General features: G+C 52.3%; 1 protein-coding gene across 11 annotated transcripts in view; it reads left to right on the forward strand.

Annotated features, from left to right (window-relative positions):
- SNAP47 (synaptosome associated protein 47) overlaps positions 1–22,584 on the forward strand; it is a 44,844-nt gene that overhangs the window by 7,474 nt on the left and 14,786 nt on the right. For 8 of the 11 annotated variants that reach the window (XM_055233720.2, XM_055233721.2, XM_055233722.2 and 5 more), the window contains exons 2-3: positions 4,007–4,548; positions 15,159–15,649. In XM_055233720.2, the coding sequence (XP_055089695.1) occupies positions 4,007–4,548; positions 15,159–15,649 (1,033 nt within the window). Of the gene's footprint in view, positions 1–1,245; positions 1,367–1,414; positions 1,430–3,429; positions 3,445–4,006; positions 4,549–15,158; positions 15,650–22,584 lie in introns of those variants that run through there. The other 3 variants (XM_063613976.1, XM_055233728.2, XM_063613977.1) reach the window with 3 other exon arrangements.

A 22,584-nucleotide genomic window follows, 5' to 3' on the forward strand; every position in this document is an offset into this window, starting at 1 on the left:
GGTGGGTCCTGTGTATGGCCCACTGGGCCCTTGCTGTGACCCTGGGGGTGCTGGGGGTGTAGCTAGGTTGACCATGGTACTGAAGGTCTTGGCGCCCTCTTCTGTGTCTCCTGAGAGGCCATGTGGGGTGCTCAGGTGAGTATTCCCTGGTTGCAGAGGAAGGTGCAATGAGATACCTGCTGCCTAGGGCTCCCTCTGGCCTCCTGCCGGTGGTGAGAGATGGTGTCGCCTAGGAAGGGCAGCTCTGGCCCACCCATGGATCTGCTTGGCATTGGTGTGTGCTGCAAACCCACCTGTCAGGCCCTCCCCAGAAGAGGAGGCCAGCCTTAAATCTCCCAGAGCCTTCCTGGGCAGGGAGAATGCAAGGTGCTTTGTGTTTGTTGATGTTGGGGTTCCCTGCAGTCTGGCTGAGACAGGTTCTCACAAGGCCTCCCGTGGGCTCCGGCCTCCCGTGGGCTCCAGCCTCCCTGAGCCCCGGCTCTCCTCTGTGACTAGGTGCTGTAGTCACTGCTGGCCTCGGCCCCTTGCTGCCCCTGCATTGCATGTTCGAGACTACAGAAGGCTCGCCTTCCCGGCAGTCCCAGGCCTTGCAGGCTCTTCCAGAAGGTTCTCTGACACCTGCTCCCTTCACTGCTCAGTGGCAGTCACAGGCCGTGTCATCGTTGCTGGTCTTTGAATGTCACTATCTGTCTGCTCCCCTGGACCTCCCTTGGTGCCTGGACTGTGTCCTGTGTCTCCTTAGATACCCACATCCTAAGAGCTGCTTTCTTGGAGTTGGGAGACGGGGTCAGCCAAGGTGCCCTGGGTTCCTTGAGCTTTCACCACAATAAGTTGTCTACAGGGTCCCTCGAACTCTGACATTTTTATTATTTCTAAGTCTCGTATCTTATTGTGTGTTGATGATAGAATTCTCTTACTTAATGTAGCAGCTTCCTTTTCGGCTTCTCCTAATCTCAGGTACAGTCGACCCTCAGTACCTGTGGTTTGGTCCCAGGACCTCCTGCAGATGCCCAGGTCCCTGGTGTGAAGTGGCGTGGTATCACATGTCCTCTCTGTGCATCCTGCCATCAGCCTTACGTCATCTCTGTCACTTACAAGTCTGCCACGGTGGCGTGCTGTGGGGGTAGTTGGTGCTGTGTTGCTTAGGGAATAAAGAGAGGAAAAACAGTCTGTGTATGTTCAGTGCAGGGACAGCTTTTTTTTTTTTTTTAGTATTTTTTGACCTGTGCGTTGTTGAGTCCACAGATGTGGAGCCCAAGGATGTGGCGGGCTGGCTGTACTGGTGATTAGTGATCAGTTCACACGAGCGATGAGAGCTGGCGATCTGGACTGATCTACAGAGTGGACACCAACAGCTGATTGGCATGTATGCGTGTCTGGGAAATTCAGTCCTAACCTTTCTACGGAGATTTAAGAGGAATACTGGGAGGTATTTGTGGAATACTTGAGCCACATCAGCGTAGAAGTTAAATTCATTGTGCTGTGAAGGAGTCGGCTCATTTCACTTTAATGTGGCCCCTTACTTTTGCATATATTGAGCACATTGCGAGTGAAGTTTCCTCCCCCTCCTCTCTTCCCCTTCTTCCTCCTTCCCCCTCCTCTCCTTCCTCCTCACCCTTCTGTGTGAGCTTTTGTGGTTAGGTGTTGTCTATGGCCAGCTCTGTTCAGATACTAAAAGCAGAGAGACCAATGGCAGATCCTGGGTGTGGCGACACCCTGGCAGTCATGAAACAGGTGGATTCAAGAAAATGGCAGGCTCTAGGTGCTCCTGCCTGCCAGGCCAAGCTAGTGCTTGTGGGTGCTCCTGGGTGCTCACAGGAATAGTCCTGCCTTGGGGAGTGGCTGTGCTGTGCCAAGCACCTGGGAGCGCCCTGCTGACCTCATGAGGCTGTGGGGCCACACAACTGTCAGCCCCACTCAGGGATAGGGGCGGGAGGGAGGGGCTCGCTCACTTGCCTGAGCCCACAGCCTCGGGTGGAGCTGGTTGCCCTGACTCTGCACTTGTGTTGTCGGTGAGAGGAAGCGTGCCAGGATCTGTGTGGCCTGTGTGGCTGTGCTTTTCTCCCTAGGCTTTTGCCTGAGGCAGTGGTTTGAAATGCTCTTGGAATTGTAGCACCCAGCTGAAATTTAGTTCTGGTACACCTGTCATGCATGCGTTTATTAATTTTAATGTGATTTTCTATTGTTTGTTATAAACATCCAATAAGCCTTTAATTGAACCATTACGTACAGAAATACCAACGAATCAAAAGAGCATGCAAAATCACAAGTGCACCCAGGGCAAGCGGTGGACAGAAGCAGCCCCACAGAGGCCCCTGCAGGGCCTTCCCCTTTCCCCAGGTGTAGCCATCTTCCTGACCTCCTAATGTTGAATTTTTCATATGCTTACTTTCCAAATGAAATAAAATTTGTAGAAAGTCTTGATGTCCCCAAATAGAAACATCTTAGGGTGTTGTGAGCTGAGAGTGGGTGTGTGGCATTTGCTGCCTAAATATTTAGTGGCATCAGAGAGCAGTCTGGTGTGAAGAACCCACACCCCGGAGCAGAATGGCCTTGCAGATGTCATACACATCACCCAGGGGCTACATGGGTCTGAGATGGCTTCCACCTTCCTGTAGGAGGCCCCAGCCTTGATGGTCTCAGCCATCTTGGCACAGCAGGCGTCCTGTCTGCCTGGGTCCCAGGTGGATGCTACACACATGGTGGATCTGCGCCACAGCTAGAGAGTCTCGGGATCAGGAAATTCCCCATACTGTAATGGGCATGTCGGCAAGACAAGCCTGCTTACCTCCGCCCCCAGAGGAGACGTCATCCTTAGTACCCGGCTCACATCCTCTCTCTGGCCAAGAGGGAGAAACCAGTCACAGCCCCAGGCTGCTCGCCACACAGGCATTCTGGAAAACAGTCTGGGCCGAAGCTGCCATGGACGCTCAGGGATGTGAGGAGAGGTGCATCCCATCCACATCCACCCAGTCTCATCCTGTCTAGGCTTCCAGCGGGATTTCTCATTGATTAGCCTGGCTGGGACCAAATCTGTCCAGTCATAGGACATTCAGTCAAGGCTGCCACCTCAGCCATGCCCCAGGGGCCCAGCTGCACAAAGCCCCAAACATCCATCCCATTCACTCAGTGACAGGTTGTTGCCAAGGAGGGTAATTAATGAAATGGGGCCCTTCCCCTCTCACGACTTCCAGCCAGATGAGCAGGCGGCACCCTCCATGTGCTGAGTGCCATGCCCCCGGAAGGAGGGCAGGTGTGGGAGAAAGTGGGTGGGGGCTCCATCCGTGGCCACATGGGCATTCTGTGGACTTGGGAGACTAGCCAGGCAGCCCCCACAGTCCAGCCACACCTCCTTCCCTGCAGTGGTTGCACACCCTGTGGTCTGCGTGTGACGACATATTGTGCGTTCTCAGATGGCTGTGTCCTCATGTAGAATGCTATAAGGTTAGATGGGGTTATGAGAAGGGAAAACACTTGTCTGCAGGATTGTTTTCTCTATGCAATGAAGTTGATGAATGGAAGTTTCCAAAGGGGAATGTGCATCTAGAGGGAACATCATGGCCAAAAGACAGCGTTCCTTGGAATGGTCTGAGAGTACATCCTGGGACTGAGGTCCGAGGCCCAGGGCCCTGGCAAAGTCTCCAGTGATGTCCTCCTCAAGTCTCATCCAGCAGTGGACACTGATCCAAGCAGGGTGTCTTTGCTGGGTGCAGGGGCACAGAGTGTGGTGAGGGGGATGACAGTGTGAACCCTCTGCCTGGGTGATGGGCATGAGTCTGGGACTCAGGGGTCCTGGTTCCAAACCAGGCCTCCTGCTCTGGTTGCTCCTCCTTCACCTGCTGAGAGGGTACATGGGCTTCGTCATGCAGCCACAGGTGGATAAGAGTCAGCCATGTGCTGCAGCCTGTGTGAGCCCAGAGCCGCAGGGGAGGCAGCATCCTTGTGGGGTTGCTTGTGTCTCCAGTCCATGGGTGACGGCACAGTGTTACTGTCTCTTCTCCTTCAGAGGCAGAAGAGGCCTGGACCTTGGTGCAGACAGACCCAGGAACAGATGAGCAGGGACGTCTGCATCCACACCTGGCCGTGCACCTACTACCTGGAGCCCAAGAGGCGATGGGTTACTGGACAACTGTCCTTAACGTCGCTGTCGCTCAGGTTCATGACTGACAGCACTGGAGAGATTCTGGTCAGCTTCCCCCTCTCCAGCATAGTTGAGATCAAGAAGGAGGCTTCGCATTTTATCTTCAGCTCCATCACCATCCTGGAGAAGGGCCATGCCAAGCACTGGTTCAGCTCCCTGCGGCCAAGTCGAAATGTGGTCTTCAGCATCATCGAGCATTTCTGGAGGGAGCTGCTGCTGTCTCAGCCTGGAGCCGTGGCAGACGCATCTGTCCCAAGGACCCGGGGCGAAGAGCTGACGGGACTCATGGCCGGATCCCAGAAACGCCTGGAGGACACAGCGAGGGTCCTGCACCACCAGGGCCAGCAGCTGGACAGCGTCATGAGAGGCCTGGACAAGATGGAGTCAGACTTGGAGGTGGCGGACAGGTGGGCTTGCTATGTACACTTTGCAAGGCACACACAGAGTAAGATGCACATGTGTGGAGGCTCACAGGCACTGTTCCAGGCCAGTGCACCATATTTGCACACATCCAGCATTCTGAGATCATGGCTGTGCACCTGCTGCACACGCTTAGTGGGTACGCACAGTAAGATGCAGCACTCGGAAAGCGAGGCTGTGAATACACTGTGCACTCTGCTGGAAACACACAGTGAGATCTGAGTGAGTGCTGGCTCACTGGGTGCCTGGCACCACTGCCGTCCACTGCACCATGCTGAGTCCACACCCAGCAAGCAGAGACTCTGCTGTGACCTCCTGTACACACTCCTCTGTTTCTGGCTCCTATGTGGTGATGGGGACAGGCCCTGGCCTCTGAGGTCACAGGGTGGAGTGAGGTCTGTCTTGGTGACAGTGTCTGTGAGTGAGGTGTCTCCTGTCAGCATCTGCCATTTGTTCATGAGCTATGTTCTTCTGTTATGTTTCTTAGTATGAAAATCCTGTATGTCCAGAAAATTTCTTCAGTTTGTTTAAGAATGCTTTTCTTTTTCCAAGTCCCATTTTTGCTTTCTGAGTCCTGCTGTCTTCTGTTTGGGTACTCCTTTCTTATTTGGCTTTCTTTTAGTGTTGCTATTCTAGTGTATGTTTCTGGTTTTTATCTTCCTACCATTTATCATTTGTACTTGTAATTTCTTAGAACCCTTTTGTGTTCCTCCAGTTTCCTGGAAAAACCTTCGGGTCTTGCGTCATGGCCTGAGCATCTTCTCTGTTCGGATATTATTAATAGCCTTGTTTTGCTTATGGTTTCTGGGTTTTCAAGGTGCTTGTTTATTGCCTTTTTTGTCGCGGTCGTTTTTCCTGAGATGGTGTGTGTGGGGCTGAGGTATCAGCCATGGGCTTTTTACTGGGACCCTCAGTTCCTCGTCCTGGGGTCCTGTCTGGAGCGTGAGTCTTTGGGGGCTGCTTTCTGGCTCAGGTAGAAGGTTTACTCCCTCTGCCCTCAGGTTCCATCCAGTCCCTCTTCTGGGATCCGGGGGTGCCCACTTGGGTGGGTCCATCTGGGAGCCGAGGGTCTCCCAGTGCAGTGCCACATGGACTTGTGCCTGTGTGTTGCTGGTTCTTCCTGCCCCTGCTGGGAGGGTGCTGGTACTCCCTCCTCATCACCCCATAGGGCTCTGGCATCCTAATTGCATGGTCTCTCAGCATGCCACTGCTGGCATACTACCCACCTTCCTGGATTTGCCAGTCTGCCCGTTTTTCAGTGTCAGGCTGCCACTGTGTTTGTCTGTTTCCTTTGTCTTTGGAGAAGTGTGTGTTGAGTTTGCCATCCTTCTCTATTGCTCTCTGCCCCTTTTTTAAGGACATGTCCTTGAGAGCGCGCGCGTGTGTGTGTGTGTGTATGTGTGTGTGTGTCTGTGTTGTCTGTATGTGTATGTGCGTCTGTGTGTTTCTGTTTGTGTCTGTGTATTTGTGTGTGTCATCTGTGTGTGTGTTTCAGTACACATAGCTCAGGTTTTTACATGCTTTCAATTACTTTTATTATTTCTTAAAAAGTCGTTTTGAAGCGTGTTGTTTCTCGTTTTGTGATTATTCGGAGGAAAATGAGAACTTCCTCCCAGCACCCACAGCTTCAGTGGGCAGAAACTCTGTGTCCCTGGAATCCCGCCTTGGCATTGGCCACTGTCCCTCAGCCCTAAGCTGGGGTCATATTGGTGCGTTAGTATTGCATGCAGATTAGTTGGACTGAGGTCACATCTTGTACTTGACTAAGAGGAGATCCTTTCAGTCAAAGCTTTGCTGGCACAAGGCTGCAGCCGAAGATGACAGAGCCCCCCGACAATCCCAGCTCCTCTGTGTCGATGGCAGATGTGTGTTCTGCCCTGGTCAGAGTCTGCAGGGGGCCAGCAGCTGGAGCCCCAGGGACAGTTGCAGGCCGAAGGCCATGACTCTGTTGCTCGGATCAGTTCTTGTTGTTTTAAGGCCTTCAGCAGGTTGCATGGGGCCTGCCCGCATTATAGGCCCAGCTGCTTTCCTGGGAGTCTGCCAATTTCTATTTAATCTCATGGACACACACCATCACAGACACGTGCAGAGTAGTGCTTGACGACTGGGCCTCGTGGCCCCGCTATGTGGACACTAATGTGACCATCACGGCCTCCTGGGAGGCACGTGCACTGGCGAGCTGGGACCGGCCCTCTGCCCTCCGGCCTGTGGGGTTCTGGAGCCCTCCCCACGGTGCCTCCGTCCTGGCTTCTCCCTGCCCTGGCTGGCTGCTGAGAGGTGTCCCTGGGCTGGACCGTGAGAGTGTCTGCAGGGGAAGGCCTGAGGATATTCGCAGAGGACTGAGCCCTGGCCATAGGCGAGGGTGCTGCGGTCCTGGAGGGGAGGCTGTGGGTGCACAATATGGCTTTCCCTGCTTCCTGGGTGTCGTCCTCCTCCCAGTCACAGACAAAACAAATGCCATGTAGAAGGAGCATCTTTTTCTGTGCCCAGCCGAGTTTCTGCGTGGCCACGTGGCATCAGTGCCAGCGTTGTGTGCACCCAGAGACTGTGTAGAGGGAGATTGGGAGGAGGCTGCCAAGGCACACGATTATCCACGGCATGGACCCAGAGCCCCCGTGTTTGCTATTGACTCCTGCTGGGAAATGAGCCAGGCACCAAGTGATGGGCCTGTCCCTTCTTCTGGAAATGTAGTAGGTGACCCAAAGACTGGCTGAGCCAGAGAAACAAGAGTTCCACCCACAGTGCCGGCATCTGACCCAGCCCCTGGGCCCCTTTAGTAGTCCCTGAACACTGTGGCTTTGATTGTGCGGTGAAGAAGAGCCCGCCCCGTGTCGCCCACTCCCGTGGGACAGGCTGCCCTATGTTCACCTGCGTCGGCCTGCACTGCCACGTCTCTCTCCTGCTCAGCAGCTATCTCCCAGAAGTAGCCTGCCACCCTGCGCCAGCCCCACCACCTGTTCCACTACCTGTCCTGGCCACCACAGGCCCCACCACCGGCCAGGCGTGCTCTCAGCTGATCCTCGGCACCCCCATTCTTGTGTGCCGAGGAGCACATCAGAGTGAGGCCCTGTGCCTGCCTGCGTTCGTGTCCCATTCCTTCTTAGTGCTGGTGCTCAGAGCTCTTTCCTGCCAGGCAGGAGGATTGAGGTCGTCAGCCTGGCAGGACTGCAGGTCGCAGTGTCGGAGATCACCTGGCCTTTGCCCACGCCGGTCCCTTCAGGTGCAGGCAGCCTTGGTGCCTTCTCCAGGCCCACAGGCAGGACTCCCAGCCTCCAGGACATGCAAGAAACAGAACAGACACAGGAAAAAGACAAATCTGACACAGGATTTTGAAAAGCAGGTCAGAAAAACAATGCGAAGGAATGGGGCCAATTACATAAAGACTTTTTTTTTTTTTTGAGACGGAGTCTCACTCTGTCTCCCAGGCTGGAGTGCAGTGGCACGATCTCTGCTCACTGCAAACTCCACCTCCCAGCTTCCTGCCATTCTCCTGCCTCAGCCTCCCGAGTAGCTGGGACTACAGGTGCCCACTACTGCACCCGGCTAATTTTTTTGTATTTTTTAGTAGAGACGGGGTTTCACCGTGTTAGCCAGGATAGTCTCGATCTCCTGACCTCGTGATCCACCTGCCTCGGCCTCCCAAAGTGCTGGGATTACAGGCATGAGCCACCGCGCCCAGCCGAAACTTTGTTTTTAAGTATAATTATTTTTTGCAGCCTTATTGAGGTATTGCTGAGAAAACCTGTGTATATTTCAGGCATGTGGCTTGGTGATGCGATGTTTGTACCCACTGTGAAGTCACCACCACAGTCATACCCATGAACACGTCTCTCATGTCACATGCCTGTCATTTTGTTCCCTGTTTCTTTTTTTCCTTGAGAATGTTAAGGACACCTAAGATCTGTGTTCTTGGCAGATTTCAAGTGTACTATTAGTATGGAGAGCTGCACCTACCATGTCATTACTGCCCAGAGCTCATTCATCCCGTAACCGAAGCTGGTGCCCTTGGCCACTCTCTCCCCGCTTCCCCACCCACCCCACACCTGCCCCTCTCTCTGTTTCTGTGAGTTTGGCTTCTTTAGGTTCCACATGCGTCATGCAGGGTTTTTCTCTCTGGTGCCTTTCACTCAGCATAATGTGCTCCAGGTCTGTCCATCTTGGTGAAATGGCAGGATTTCCTTCTTTTTTATGGCCGAATAAAATTCCATGGCATATAAACACTATATTTTTGTACCCGAACTCAGGTCTCGGCCACTCATTGCTTGAAAGCCAAAATCCAAGAGATGAGCTTTGGTGAAAGGAAAGTTAGCTTTATTAAGGAAGCCAGCAACCTCTGGGCGGTAGACTTGTTTTCAAAGATCACCTCCCCTGGAGTTGTGACTCCAGATCAGGGGTTTTTAAGGGAAATTAGGGGAGATGATTAAAGCACCCTTGTGAAACCTGCAGAGTCTCAGATGGGCAGTTAATCCTTGCTTTCTTGGTCAGATGGAGGACAGATGCCTTGTGGCCTTCTGCAGGCACCATCAGCCTATTCTTACCAGGCTGGTCAGCCCATTCCCAGAGCTGTTGGTTCCCAGAGCTGTTGAGTCCCAGAGTGAGTTGTTGGTTCCCAGAGTTGTTGGTTGGTGTATTTTCTTTTATTTCTGTTGAAGGTCCTGTTTTCCCAAGGCATTTTTCATAATCTACAGACTCAAGCAAAGCAATAATTATGTTCAAGTAAACAAGCTTTTCTCTAACTTGGAGTCAGTACTGTTCCATTTTCTCAATCCATTCGTCTGTGGATGGACACGTGGTTTCCATGCCTTGGCTATAGTGAAGCACGCTGCAGTGAACATGGGAGTGCCGGTGTCGCTTTGAGATACTGATTTTATTTCCTTTGGCTATTGTGGAGGCTAAAGCAACTCCATCTTGGATACTAATCGGCCTTGTTAACATCTGATTAACCCCATTTCCGGGGATGCCTCTAAGATTTCTACCTCACTTATTGTTCCTTGTGTAAGGGCAGGTACTTAACCACATACCCTGCCCTTGGGCAGGTTCACGGGGCATTCTTATCTTTTCCTGCGGGGTCTGTCCTACACATATGTCCCCTGTGGTGCAGAAGCCCTGGGTCTGGGGGCCATGGTGTGGGATCCACTGTCTCATCTCACTGCTGCCTAAGACACAGACCTGCCTTCCTGTCCATAAGTCGCTGTTTGATGCTTCCTTCTGAGAAGCGGGGTCTGTCATCCTCTTTCTGCAGCCTCTCAGCTTCCTCATGTTGGAGGCAGTTTTACATAGGCCTGCTTACCATGGAACAGGTGTAAACCCACAAGCAGGATTGCAAAATCATGGTGGTTCTGAAATAGGAAAGGTTCCCTTATCCCCCTCACAGGGCATTCGACAGGGCACTGAAGCCAGCCACTGAAGCCGTGGCTGGCCAGCTTCAGTGCCCTGCTGCCCAAACCTCCAGGGGATCATACAGACAGGCAGGCTGTGGGTCTCCGACCCCACGACAGCGTCTAGGGGTGGATGTTTACTGCTCCTGGAGCCCCAATGGGTGTGTGCTACCATGTGCTCTTTTAGTTTAGCCATCTGTAGGTGGCTTGTGTTAACCAGCTTAATTAGACCCTCTACCCTGTTGCAAGGACAGAGGGCTTTCTGTATCCTGGGATTCTTGCTTTGGTGTACCAGAAGAATCAGATTGCACGTGGGCTTGGAAAATAAGTGCAAGGTTTTATTGAGTGGAAGTAGCTCTCAGCAGATGGGGAAGCCCGAAGGGAGACGGTTTTCCCCTGGAGTTGGGCCACTGAGTGGCCTGGGCTCTTCTCCAACTGCCCCAGCCAAACTCCGCATCATTCTGCCAGTTGGTGGCCTACAGCCGTGCTGGTGCCTATGTGCATTCCTCTCGACATCCAGCCGCCCTTGTGTCCCTCTGCTGATGTGCTCCTCTTGAGGTCTGGCCACCTGTGTGTCTGCCTGCTAGGGTCTCAGGGTGTTTATAGGCACAGGATGGGGGTGTGGCAGGCCAGGGTGGTCTTGGGAAGTGCATTTGGGCAGGAAAACAAAAATGCCTGTCCTCACCTTCCTCCATCTGTCCATCCGTAAGGGTGGAGCCCTAGCCAGGGACCACGCCCTCCTCTACCCAGCATTTCCCTTCCCCTCTTCCATATCATTTAAAGAGACCACGCCCTTCCCTTTCCAGCACTTCCAAAACGGTTCCTCGTTAATTTTTTGAGGAGCCTCCATGCTGTTTTCTGCAGTGGCTGGATAGAGATTTTTAAAGTGCGTGCACCCATGTCATTGTGTGCTTGGCAGGTCACCTCATGGCACTGTGATCAGAGCTGGTGGCCTGTCCTGCTCCTTCAGGAGGCACAGGAGCATTGCAGGCCTTTGAGGGGAACACTGAGGAAATGAGGGGGTCACAGGAAATTGAGAGGACTAAAACCAGGACCCGTGAGAGGGAATCAAACGTGTTTTGCCTGGAGAGGAAAGCTGACCAAGACTGCCTAAAATAACTGATGGCTGTCACTTGAGACCTTTTTCTTTAGAAAGCTAAACTAGGTCCTTCAGTTGTATAAACCAAAAGTAAAATCCTGAGCACCCCAGCTGACTGAATGGATCCCATCTTGGCCAAGGGGATTCCAAAGTAATCCTGAAAAACTAGTTCAGACCATGAAAAGAAGGAGGAGGTCAGACATGCCTCATTATGCCCTCCTCCTCCTGAAGGTTGGAATAGGAAACACTTGCCATCTGTCATCTCTAAGTGCGGCCACCTATAAGACCTAATCTCCATAACAACCTTGGCCTCCCCTTATCTCCAGGCCAGACACTCCTTTCAGTTGATTCCAGGTTTTTATTTATTTACTTTTTGAGACAGAGTCTTACTCCGTCACTTGGGCTGGAGTGCAGTGGTGCGATCACAGCTCATTCCAGCCTCCACCTCCTGGGCTTAAGTGATCCTCCCACCTCAGCCTCCCATGTAGCTGGACCACAGGCATGCATTACCATGTCTGGCTAGTTTTGTTTACTTTTTTTTCTTTTTTTCTTTTATTTGAGATGGCGTCTCACTCTGTCACCCAGGCAGGAGTGCAGTGGCGTGATCTCGGCTCACTGCAACATCTGCCTTCTGGATTCAAGCAATTCTCCCACCTCAGCCTCCTGAGTAGCTGGGATAACAGGCGCACACCACCATGCCCAGCTAATTTTTGAATTTTTAGTAGAGACAGGGTTTTGCCATGTTGGCCGGGCTGGTTTCGAACTCCTGGGCCTCAAGTAATCCACCTCGGCCTCCTGAAGTGCTGGGATTACAGGCGTGAGCCACCGTACCCAGCCTAGTTTTTTAAATTTTTTGTAGAGATGGAGTCTCACTTTGTGCCCATGCTGGGAGTCCAGGTTTTTAGATAATAACTCTTAACTAAAGGTGACAGGAATGCATCCACAGGCACCAGCTCGCCTGCAGGCCACCAACCAGCAGAACGACGTGGAGTTTGTCTGGGACAATTGGAGGAGAACCTGGGCCACTGAGTGGCCCAACGCCAGGGGAAAACCATCTTTTAACCAATTGCCAATCAGAAAATCTTTGAATCTACCTGTGACCTGTAAGCATCTGCTTTGCGTTGTCCTGTCTTTCCAGACTGAACCAATGCATTGATTGATGTCTTATGTCCCACTAAAACATATAAACCCAAGCTGTAACCCAACTACCTTGGGCACATGTTCGCAGGACCTCCTGAGGCTGTGTCACTGGTCATGGTCCTCACATTTGGCTCAGAATAAATCTCTTAAAATATATTACAGAGTGTGGCTTTTTTTTATCAACAGTGGTAAAGTAATAGGAAAGAAAATTTGGCTTAATAAAAGCAACACTTCTGACTATATACAGTTGTTGAAAGCCTAGTAAGTTGTCACATGAGCAGTGCGTCTCTCATCTCTTAGATTGTGTAACATGACTCACATTGGACCCCAGCCCAGAGGACCTTCAGTCCCCTTTCAGTTTTGAGATTCCTAGGTATGAGTATGATTTTTCTTCTTTCTTTTTCAATATCAGTTTCCTTTAAGATCTAATTTGCAAATTAGTCACCTTTAAGAAAATCCCCTGTGCGTGACCAGGTGCCACTTTGATACACAGAATATTTCTGGACCCGGCCCTGGCCATTTAGATCAGGCTCCTGCCTGTCCTTCTGCCTGCTCAGAAGCCTCTGACCATCCTCAGCAGTGCCCTGATGGTGGTGGCTCTGCCCACATGTATTTCCAGCAAACAGTTAGGGTGCTGCCTGTCTGAAATGGGGTAGGTCTTGGAGGGGATGTCCCAATCATGTGGAGAGGCTGGCGAGGGGCTTATGCCTGGGGTCCTGGGGATTGCACCTCCCGTGGCGTGGTGCTGCCCAACAGCAGCTCTAGGCGTCTCCTTAGGCCGAGTTATCGTGCACAGCACCCAGGGCTGAGCGTCCTGGTCCTGCCGTGCCCCACTGTTTCTGGCTGTGCTCAGGAACGTTTCTCCCTTGGCAGTGCTTCCCATGGGTTGAGGTGGGAGCAGACCTGCCAGGGAGCCCAAGAGGCAGGGAAGCAGGTTGTTCACCTCGATCTCACTTTTTCCAGGTTAGAGACTGTGAGTCAGGGGAACTTTCTCCAGATGAAGGACGTCTCAGATGTGGGAGTTCAATTCTCTTAGTCTCTGCTCGGAATTTTTCCTTTCTCTGTGGCTCCAGGGGCCATCCCATTCTCACATTTGAGTTCTGGGATATTGCTGGTGCCGTGCCTTTGTTTCTGGTTTTCAGTTGGAGGAGCGGAGCCAGCTTGTGTCTATGGCATGATTTTGGAATCAGAAGTCTCCACGTTCATCCCTAGACCTTCACTATAGGGCTAGGAGTCATCACTGTAAAAGAAAACCTAAAGTCATCACTGTAAAAGAAAACATGTGAGTGTGGCTCTTGGCAACTAAAACAGACCATCTTGGGTGCAGCCAGCACAGGGCACCACTTTGACATTTCACATCCATCTACTGCACCAAAAATCTTAGTCACTTAGAGATAAGTCAGGGCAAGGAGGCCACAGAGTGCTCACTCCTCTACCTTCATCAAAATCCCAGACGCCAGTCAGCAAACTGACTGTGCACGTTTTGTTTTAATTTGGATAATGATACATAATCTTGACTAAGAATGGCCTATAATAAACGCAGGATGTGTACTGTAAACTCTTGCTGAGGTCATATGATGTCTTCCTATTGATGTATGGGATACTGAAGCCAACGGCAGGTGTAGTAACTGCAGTTATTTTAAAGCAGGGGTTAATGTGATGTATTGAGATCTGGAATAACTAATGTGATGAGATTTCTGTTGGTGACAGTCCTTTGACTAATACTGAAGCTATCTACATTCAGGATGGAAGGAAATGCCACATTCAACTGGAAGTTAGTGAAAGTAGCCGTGATTTTCCCCATGTAATCTTGCTAATAATTCTAATAGGCTGGCCCATGGCAGTTAGCTTAGGTGCAATACCACAACCATGGCAGCCATTCCTTCAAATGAGCCCATCCTTCTCTCCCCCCAACATACCCACTGATTCTGTTCTCTGGAGAACACTGACTGATGCAGTCACCCCGCTGGGCAGCATGGGGAAAGAAACAAATGAACTTAGGGTGCTCCAGGAACAGCCTGGACGTTTCTGGATCTACCCCAAGGGAAGCCCTTAGCTCCTGTAGCTGCAGGACCGAGCTTTCTGAAAATAGAATCTGGAGTTTCCTGCTGCAGATGGCTGAATTCTAACTGTGCATGGCATCTGCTGTGACATTGAGGGCATGACCGAGAAGGAACGGGACCCTGAGAACCCCATTGTAGACGCATGGCTGCAGTCTGCAGAAGGTGGGGACGCTGAGTCCCTGAAGGCCACAGAAACTTCCTGGCTAGTAAAGGTAGCCCTTCCTCCCAGTCTAGGGAGATTCATCCTGCAAGACGTGCCGGATTCTCCTCAGCTTCTGTCCCCACACATGTAGATGCTTAACTAGACTCCAATCCCAGCAGAGGCTGAAAGACAGGGTGCAGAGTGTACTCTGAGGAGGAGGTGTGGTCGGCACCAACAGGAATCTGGAGCATGCGGACGAGAGTGGGTGTTGAGAGTGTGGGTGGTGGGGAAGCACTCTAATGCTGGGTCTGGCTGAGGCTGGGGGAAGGGGCCTGCTAGGGAGAGCTTCAGTTGTCACGTATGCCTCCTACAGTATGGGGAGTGCAGACGTAGAACATTCCATCACTGCAGAAAGGTCTGTTAGATAGCTCCCTAGACAGTAAGTACAGGTTTCATTTTGAATCAAGATGACCCGGATCAAGGCAGCAGGGTGTGGGCAGAGCGATACTCTAGGCAGAAGGTGTGCATTTTTGCTGTCTTTTTGCTGGTTGGCTTTGCATCTAGATGAATGTTCTCACTGCCCTGGCCCCCAGCTTTCTCTTCTCACACTGGAGATAAAAGTCCCTGTGCTTCCTGCTTCATGGAGTGCTTGTGGAAATGAAGTAGAGTAAAATGGCAACATGCTTTACAAAGGTTAAAACCGTTTTCCAAAAAGAAAGTATTACTCCTTAAAAATGAACTGATCCAGTTTTCCATGTTTTGTTTGCTTTTTCAGATTGCTGACAGAACTGGAATCTCCTGCTTGGTGGCCCTTTAGCTCCAAGCTTTGGAAGACACCACTGGAAACAAAGCCCAGGGAAGATGTCTCCATGACCAGTTGTGAACCCTTTGGGAAAGAAGGGATACTGATAAAAATTCCTGCCATTATTTCCCACAGAACAGAGTCTCACGTTAAACCAGGGAGGCTCACCGTCCTTGTGTCTGGGTTGGAAATACATGACTCCAGTTCTTTGCTCATGCACAGATTTGAAAGAGAAGACGTGGATGACATCAAGGTCCACTCACCTTATGAAATTAGCATCCGCCAGCGGTTTATTGGAAAGCCAGACATGGCCTATCGTTTGATATCTGCCAAGATGCCAGAGGTTATCCCCATTTTAGAAGTGCAGTTCAGCAAGAAGATGGAGCTGTTAGAAGATGCATTGGTGCTCAAAAGCGCAAGAACCTCTTCCCCCGCAGAGAAGAGCTGCTCAGTCTGGCATGCAGGTTAGTGACCGACAAGGCAGTGAGCGCGTGCACAGACTTCTAAAATTACAGCCAGACTCAGCACGCCTGTGGGAAATGCCTAACAGATGCGTCACCTAGAGCAGCTGCTGGCCTCCAGCTTGCTAGAGACAGCTTGTTTGTTTATATATAAAAACAATTCCAGACCATTTTCCTTGTACTTGACATCTGTGAATCTGAAATCACTGAGAGTTAACTGTACACTTGATAGGTGCGTGAATTCCAAAGCGGTCGGTACCATGCTTTGTATACAGTTTGTCCTCACCAAAGCTCATGTGGAAATGTGGTCCCCAGTGTGGCAGGGCTGGGAGGTGTTTGGTCACAAGGACTCTGCCCTCTGGGTGGCTCAGTGATGTTCTCATGGTAGTGAGTGAGTGCTCCCTCTGGGAAGCCTGGATGAGTTCTGGGAATGCATTAGTTCCCAAGAGTGGGTTGTTAGGAGGCAGGATGCCCCTCTGATTCTGTCTCTTTGCCTATGTCTGCTTCCCCCTCGAGTGTCTCTGCCACAACACGAGAGCCCTTGGTGGAAGCCAGGGCATGCCCTTGGACTTCCCAGCCCACAGAACCGTCAGCTGACTAAAGGTCTGTTCTTTGTAAATTACCGAGTCTCAGGTGCTCAGTTATGGTGATGCAGAACCTGCTACAACACAGAAAGGGCTTTCAGAATGAGTGCATCAGAGCAAAAGGAAGCTCCTGCTGTTGTCTCTCTCATCTCCCCTCATTTTGATGTGGGAACCAGCACCTCAGGATTGTGACTGGCACCATCTCCACTTCCCCTGGTGGGGCCATTCCCATCACCCCTACTTTGCCCACTCCTGTTTCCCTGGACATTTAAGCTAGGTTTTCCTAGCCTGGCACCCAAACATGCTATTAGGGATCTGTGTGTTTGAGAACTGTGCAGCGTGGTTCTGTGTGTTTGTGGCATTCTCAGATGTGTGTAGAGTGGCCACGGTATCTTCCTGCAGACTCTATTGTAGATTGTGAATGCTCAGCTGGCCTGTCCTGGGGGCCGGGCTGAGGGGCAGACACCCTGGGTCTTGGCATGTCCACCAAGTTTGGCCTACCTCCTCCCTAGCACAGGACCAAGGCTCATGTGCTAGGAGCCGCCATGGTCCTGCCCGTCTGATGGGAGGCTGGTGGCCTCTTGGTGTTATTCTTGCCTTTACCCTTTCCTTGGTTAGGAGGTGGGGCCTCTGATACGTTGTATTTGTTTTGGCCCTGCAAGTTTTGCTCTGTGGATGGCCTGTTCTGTTTTCTTCTTTCCTCATGTGCTTTCTTCCCCCACAGATGTGCACGACTTTCCTACTATCCTAGACCATCAGCCTTGGCTGGCTTTAGAGGCTATAGCCACTTCCTGTAGACTCTCTTCCTCCCTTACAGAAATCTTTTATCTTGCCATGGTAAAATCCACCAATTTTCCCCTGCAGTTTGTCTTCGAGCTCTGATTAAGAAATCTGAATGTCATAAAAGACTCCATTTTCTAATATTAGCATTATAGCTAATACGCATACATGTATACATATGTACACGTGTGTATCAATGCATATGTATTGTGCATGTATGTGACATGTACATCCACACTATAATGCATGTCTATAGGTACAGCATATAAAGCTGTACTCTTCAGGATTTTAATTGCCAGGTGTCTGTTAAAAGTAAGAGATATTTGCTACCCTTTCAGTTTCTCTAATTTTTCTCTTAAGAGAAAGATTTCAGTTCCCATAACCTGTTTCTCTAACATGAAAATGTTTTGCTTGCTATTCCAGATGGCTTCAAGTTTTGGAAAGAAATACACATAATAATAGATTGAGTCCCATTAGCCCCAGGGCTGAATACACACCCTAAAAATGAAAGGTGCACACCTTAGATATGCAGCACATGGTTGAATCACAGAAAACCTACCACCTTTCTGTATATGCCTTAAAGTCAGGGGTTGCAAAGAGAGGCATTGACCCCTATGGAATGGAGCATGTGGTGTGAAATGTAACGAAATCCGTTGATCAGGATGAGGAGATCAAAGGTCACCATGAGCTGCTGTCACTAAAGGGCAGGCCCATACCCGAGTGTCCTAGTGGGAGACAGGCTACAGAAGCATAGGAAGCAGAGGTCTTCACCCACATTCAAGGTAAATGGTACAGGTGTACTCCTGCACGTGGCTTCAGGGAGGAGGTATGTGATGTGCTGTGGAGTTGGGGACTGTCCTGGTGGTGTTGGGACTGAAGAGGGGTCCCCGGGTATGTGTGGCATCAGGCAGGAAGTTTGTGACATTCTGAAGAGTTCAGGACTGCTCTCCAGGGTCCCAGTAGAGAAGCACTCAGTGTGTTTAGTGGCCCTGCCATGTCGCCAACCTGGCTGCACCGTGGTGGCGAGCACTCCTGTGTTCCACGGGCTGGTGTTTGTAAGTGGGTTCCTGCAATCTGTGCTGTTTGAGGTCAGAGGGCTATCATGACCTTTTCTGGGGGCCTTAATGTGCGTTCAGGATTCAGGACTGATGGCGTCACCCTCCCTGCTCGGCTAGGAGGGCCCCCTTAGTTTAGGTCACCTGAGTGTGGGTTGTAGCCACAGCAAGCACCGTCTTTTCACTTGCACAGCTGCACCCGGCCCGTGGTGTTTTGAGTACCTGGGGCAACCATCTTGCCACGTGGCACACGCAGCACACAGTCCCACAGGGACCTGCTGCATGTGTGGGATGGACTGTTCCTCCTGTGGGGGACTGTTGTGTCCCCTTTCCGTGCTCACTTTCAGCCCCATGGGCATCCTGGCCTGTCCAGGTAAGTGCTGGTCTCATGGGGGCAGCTGCGCCTCCAGAGGGTGTTCTTGAAGAGGCTCCATGCAGGGGTTGGAGCGTGCGGTGCCCTGCCTGGTGCTGTGTTAGCAAGAAGGCGACGCCCTGTTTGATGGGAGCTCAGTAGTCTGTGGGGCACTCGTGGCTCTGAGGCCTTGCCTCTGCCTGCCGCCTGCTGCTGTTGTCCATGCGTAGGCACAGGGACTCTGTGCCAGCTTCCCTGCGTTTACTGCTCTCAGCTGGAAACTGTGGGCTCCCTGGAGGTGGAAACCATGACGGATGTCTCAGAAATCCCTGCCTCTGGGACGAGCGCTGGTGCATATGTGGCCACAGGGTGGCAGCCTCGCGACACCGGACGGGCGCTTGTCAGGGAGGGACACCCAGGGCGGGGAGCCTTTCCAGAGACCTCTGCAGGGCTGCGTGCCAAGCGCACGTTTTATTTTATTCTAGACACTCGTCCTTGCCTTGAGGAGCACCCAGGACCACACAATCATCCTCCTCACATGTCTCTGGGCCCTGTGGGTTCTGACAGCCTTTTGGAGGCCGGGCCAGGGCTTGCACAGCAGCCTCCGTCTCAGATTTTCTTGCAGTCAGCCTGGGCTGTGGTTTGGGAGGAAGGCCACAGGGTGAGGTTTCCTTCCCACACATCCTACCAAGAGACATGCACAGTATTTTCTTTTTCTTTTTATTTATTTTTTTCTTTTAGAGACAGGGCCTTGCCCTGTCATCCAGGCTGGAGTGCAGTGGTGCAATCATAGCTCACTGTAACTTCAACCTCCTGGGCCCAAGACATCCTCCTGCCTTGGCCTCTCAAGTAGCTGGGACTAAAGGCACATATCACCATGCCCAGCTAATTTTTTTTTTTTTTTTTTTTTTTTAGTGATGGAGTCTTGCCGTGTTGCCTAGGCTGGTCTTGAACTCCTGGGCTCAAGTGATCCTCTTACCTCAGCCTCCCAGAGTGCTGGGATTTCAGGCGTGAGCCTCTACCCTGCTGTGCACAGCGTATTTGAAGGCTGTTTGTTCACTGAGTTTTTTCTTTGTCACTCACTGCCTGTCTTAGGGCTAAGGCCTGCCTGGGCTTCCAGCTCCCTGATGACAGCCTTGCCTGTACCTGTGCTTCCCCGGGCCATGTGTCTGTCTGCACAGCAGCACCAGCAGCAGGACAGGGCAGGAGGCAGGTGTATGGAGTGGGCAGTTAGTAAAGGACCAGAGCATTGGGGTGGCTGAGGTTGTCTCTGCAGGTCATTAGTGCCAGGCGTCTTTTGAGGCAGGGAAGTTCCCACTGGAGCTGAAGCACCCAGGAGCCTGCTACTGCGCTGCGGGCCCGGGTTGGGCTGACTGGGGAGCCTGGGGGTACTGCGTCAGCTGGCCTGGAGCATATCAGAGGAAGCCGCTCAGCCCCCACCTGCACGCGCGTATTGGTTGAGTGGGAGATGGAGCACACAAGCTGCTGTCTCCTCCATTCAGCTCCCTACGCTGTCCTTACCTGTGCGCTAGCTTCACGGGCCCACTAGGCCCAGCAGAGGCCTTTCCTGGGTGACAGGTGAGTGTTGGAGGCCAGGGCTGAGGGAAGGGGCTTGCTGGAGACAGACAGGCTGGCGGCCAAGGTCCCCGCTCCCAGGCAGGTGCAGGCAGCCCCTCCTCAGCACTGGCGGTGAAGACGGAGCTGTGTCTTGCACAGGGGCCTGTGGCCTCAGGGCACCCTCTTTCCAGCTGACCAAGACATTCTGCAGCCCTTAGTGTGCCCTGGGCTCTTCCTGGGCTGCCTTCCTGCACCCCCAGGCCAGCAAGGCCATGCCTGGGTGTCTCGAACACTTCCTACTCCCAGACAGTCGAGTCACCCCACCACTCTTGCTGTGAACCACCTGTGATGCTTTTGTTTAATTGCAGTCACTCATGACCCCAAGACAGAAACCATCCTTACAGAACCAAATTAAGCTTTCCTGGAAGAAATATTAAAAAGAGTGACTCAGCAGCTCCACGAGCGCTGTGGCTCTGGAGATGGTGGAACACAGCCTCACCAGGACCCCAGCCACAGTGCCCAGCAGAAACATCCATGGCTTGAGGCCAAAGCATTCTGTCCAGCCTTCTGAGTGTTTAAGCAAAGTCCTATTTGTTAAAATTCCAGAACGGGCTGAGTGTCTCTGTCACACAGCCTCAGGTGCTGAAATGAAAGCTATGTCCTAGGTAGGGAGGCCCAGGGGCTCTGCCCTTAAGAGGCTGTGTCGGCTGGGCACGGTGGTTCATGCCTGCAGCCCAGCACTTTGGGAAGCCAGTGTGGGAGGATCACTTGGGTGCAGGAGGATGAGACCAGCCTGGGTAACATAGCAAGACTCTATAAAAAATATAAAAAATAAGCCAGGCGCGGTGGCTCACACCTGTAATCCCAGCAGTTGGGGAGGCAGAGGCGGGCGAATCACGAGGTCAGGAGTTCAAGACCAGCCTGACCGATATGGTGAAGCCCTGTGTTACTAAAAATAAAAAAATTAGCCGGGTGTGGTGGTGTGCACCTGTACTCCCAGCTACTCAGGAGGCTGAGGCAGGAGAATCCCTTGAACCTGGGAGGCGGAGGTTGTGGTGAGCCACGATCACGCCACTGCACTCCAGCCTGGGCGACAGAGCAAGACTCTGTCTCAAAACAAACAAAAACACAAAAATTAGCAGGTAGTGGTGCTGCATGCCTGTGTTCTCAGCTGCTCGGGAGGCTGAGGCAAGAGGATCACTTGAGCCGGGAGTTTGAGACCAACCTAGGTCACATGCAGTCTCTACAAAATAAATAGTTGTTGTTTTTTTTAAAAGCCCCATTGTAGCCAGGGAATTGCAGCTCGAGAAGATGCTGAGGAAAGCACACAGTCCTTCAGCTCCCAACACCCAGCAAGTCAAAGGGCACCAGCACATAGCAGGCTTGTAGACTATCACACAGCACACTGCAGACAGCACACTGCAGACCAGACTACGAGAGCCTTGGGCAGGGCAGGGTGGGGTGTGGGGCTCTTGGAGGAAGGAGGCACTGGTGCAGCGCAGGCTGGGCAGTTTGTGCCCCTCCATTCCTGTGGCCTAGGCTGTGCTGGTGCTGCGAGGTGGACGGGGGCCACCCTGTGATCTCAGGTCACCAGGGGCACGCATCCTCTGAGTCTGTGGCTGTGTCTTCCAGCCTAGCTTGGCCTGTGCACTGTGGCTCAGTGTTTCAGAGAAGGGCTCCTCAGTGAGCAGCTTCATGTGAGGGCCTGCAGGCTCCCGTGGGTAATGCACAAATTCAGAGAAGCACAGTAGTGGGCCGCAGCTCCCCAGAGAGCACCCACATACAGCTTGGGTGTTGCAAACCTAGGTTGTGAAATTGTTGTTGGTTGTAACCAGATTTTGTTTCTTAAGAGTGGGATAGGAAAACAGCCTTCTGGGCGATCTGTCCCGCTGGTGCTGTCTGTGAAGGGAGCCCCTCACTTCCCACCTGAGTCTCACCCCACTTCCCCACTTGCATCTGCACCCATCTGCTGGGCCTGGAGCTGCTCCCTCTTTAGGGCCATCCTTGTACTCAGTCCCCTGTGGTCCTGGGCAAGGCTCGTCCTTCTCTGCTCAGCCGGGTGCTATCAGGGAGGGTGAGCTTGTCAGGATCATTTGGGGGGTGATAGGCTGGTGGGGGTGGCGTCTTGGAGGTGGCATCTCTCTTGTGGAGGGTGGGGTTGGAAGGTGAGCTTGTCAAGATCATTTAGGGAGTGATAGGCTAGAGGGGGTATGCCCTTGGCCCCAGCAAGAGTGCACCCCCAGATATCCCCCCTTTCATCTCCTTTTCTGAGGTCATGCTCGGCCGCTGCTCCCGGGCTGCATTCATCAGGAGTGAGGAGGGCATGGGCTCTGCTGGCTGAGGTAGGACCCTGGGAGGGATGCTGAGGCCGCCTACCCGCCTGCCTGCCCCATCAGGAGCTGGCATTGCAGCTGTACTCTCCCTGCCTGTTTCCTGACATCCTCGTAAATGACGGCTGCACCAGATGTAGGGGAGCTGCGTGTGCTGCAGAAGAGCAAACAACATTGCGCCCTTATCTGGGCCCTGGGGTGTCAAGGCTGCCATTGAAGCTGCTCTGTAAACAAAGGGCAGGCGGCCTCTGCAGGAGGCACACTGGGCCACCTTCTGTGG

This window comes from Symphalangus syndactylus, chromosome 19 (genome assembly GCF_028878055.3).
Source record: "Symphalangus syndactylus isolate Jambi chromosome 19, NHGRI_mSymSyn1-v2.1_pri, whole genome shotgun sequence".
Taxonomy (NCBI): Eukaryota; Metazoa; Chordata; class Mammalia; order Primates; family Hylobatidae; genus Symphalangus; species Symphalangus syndactylus.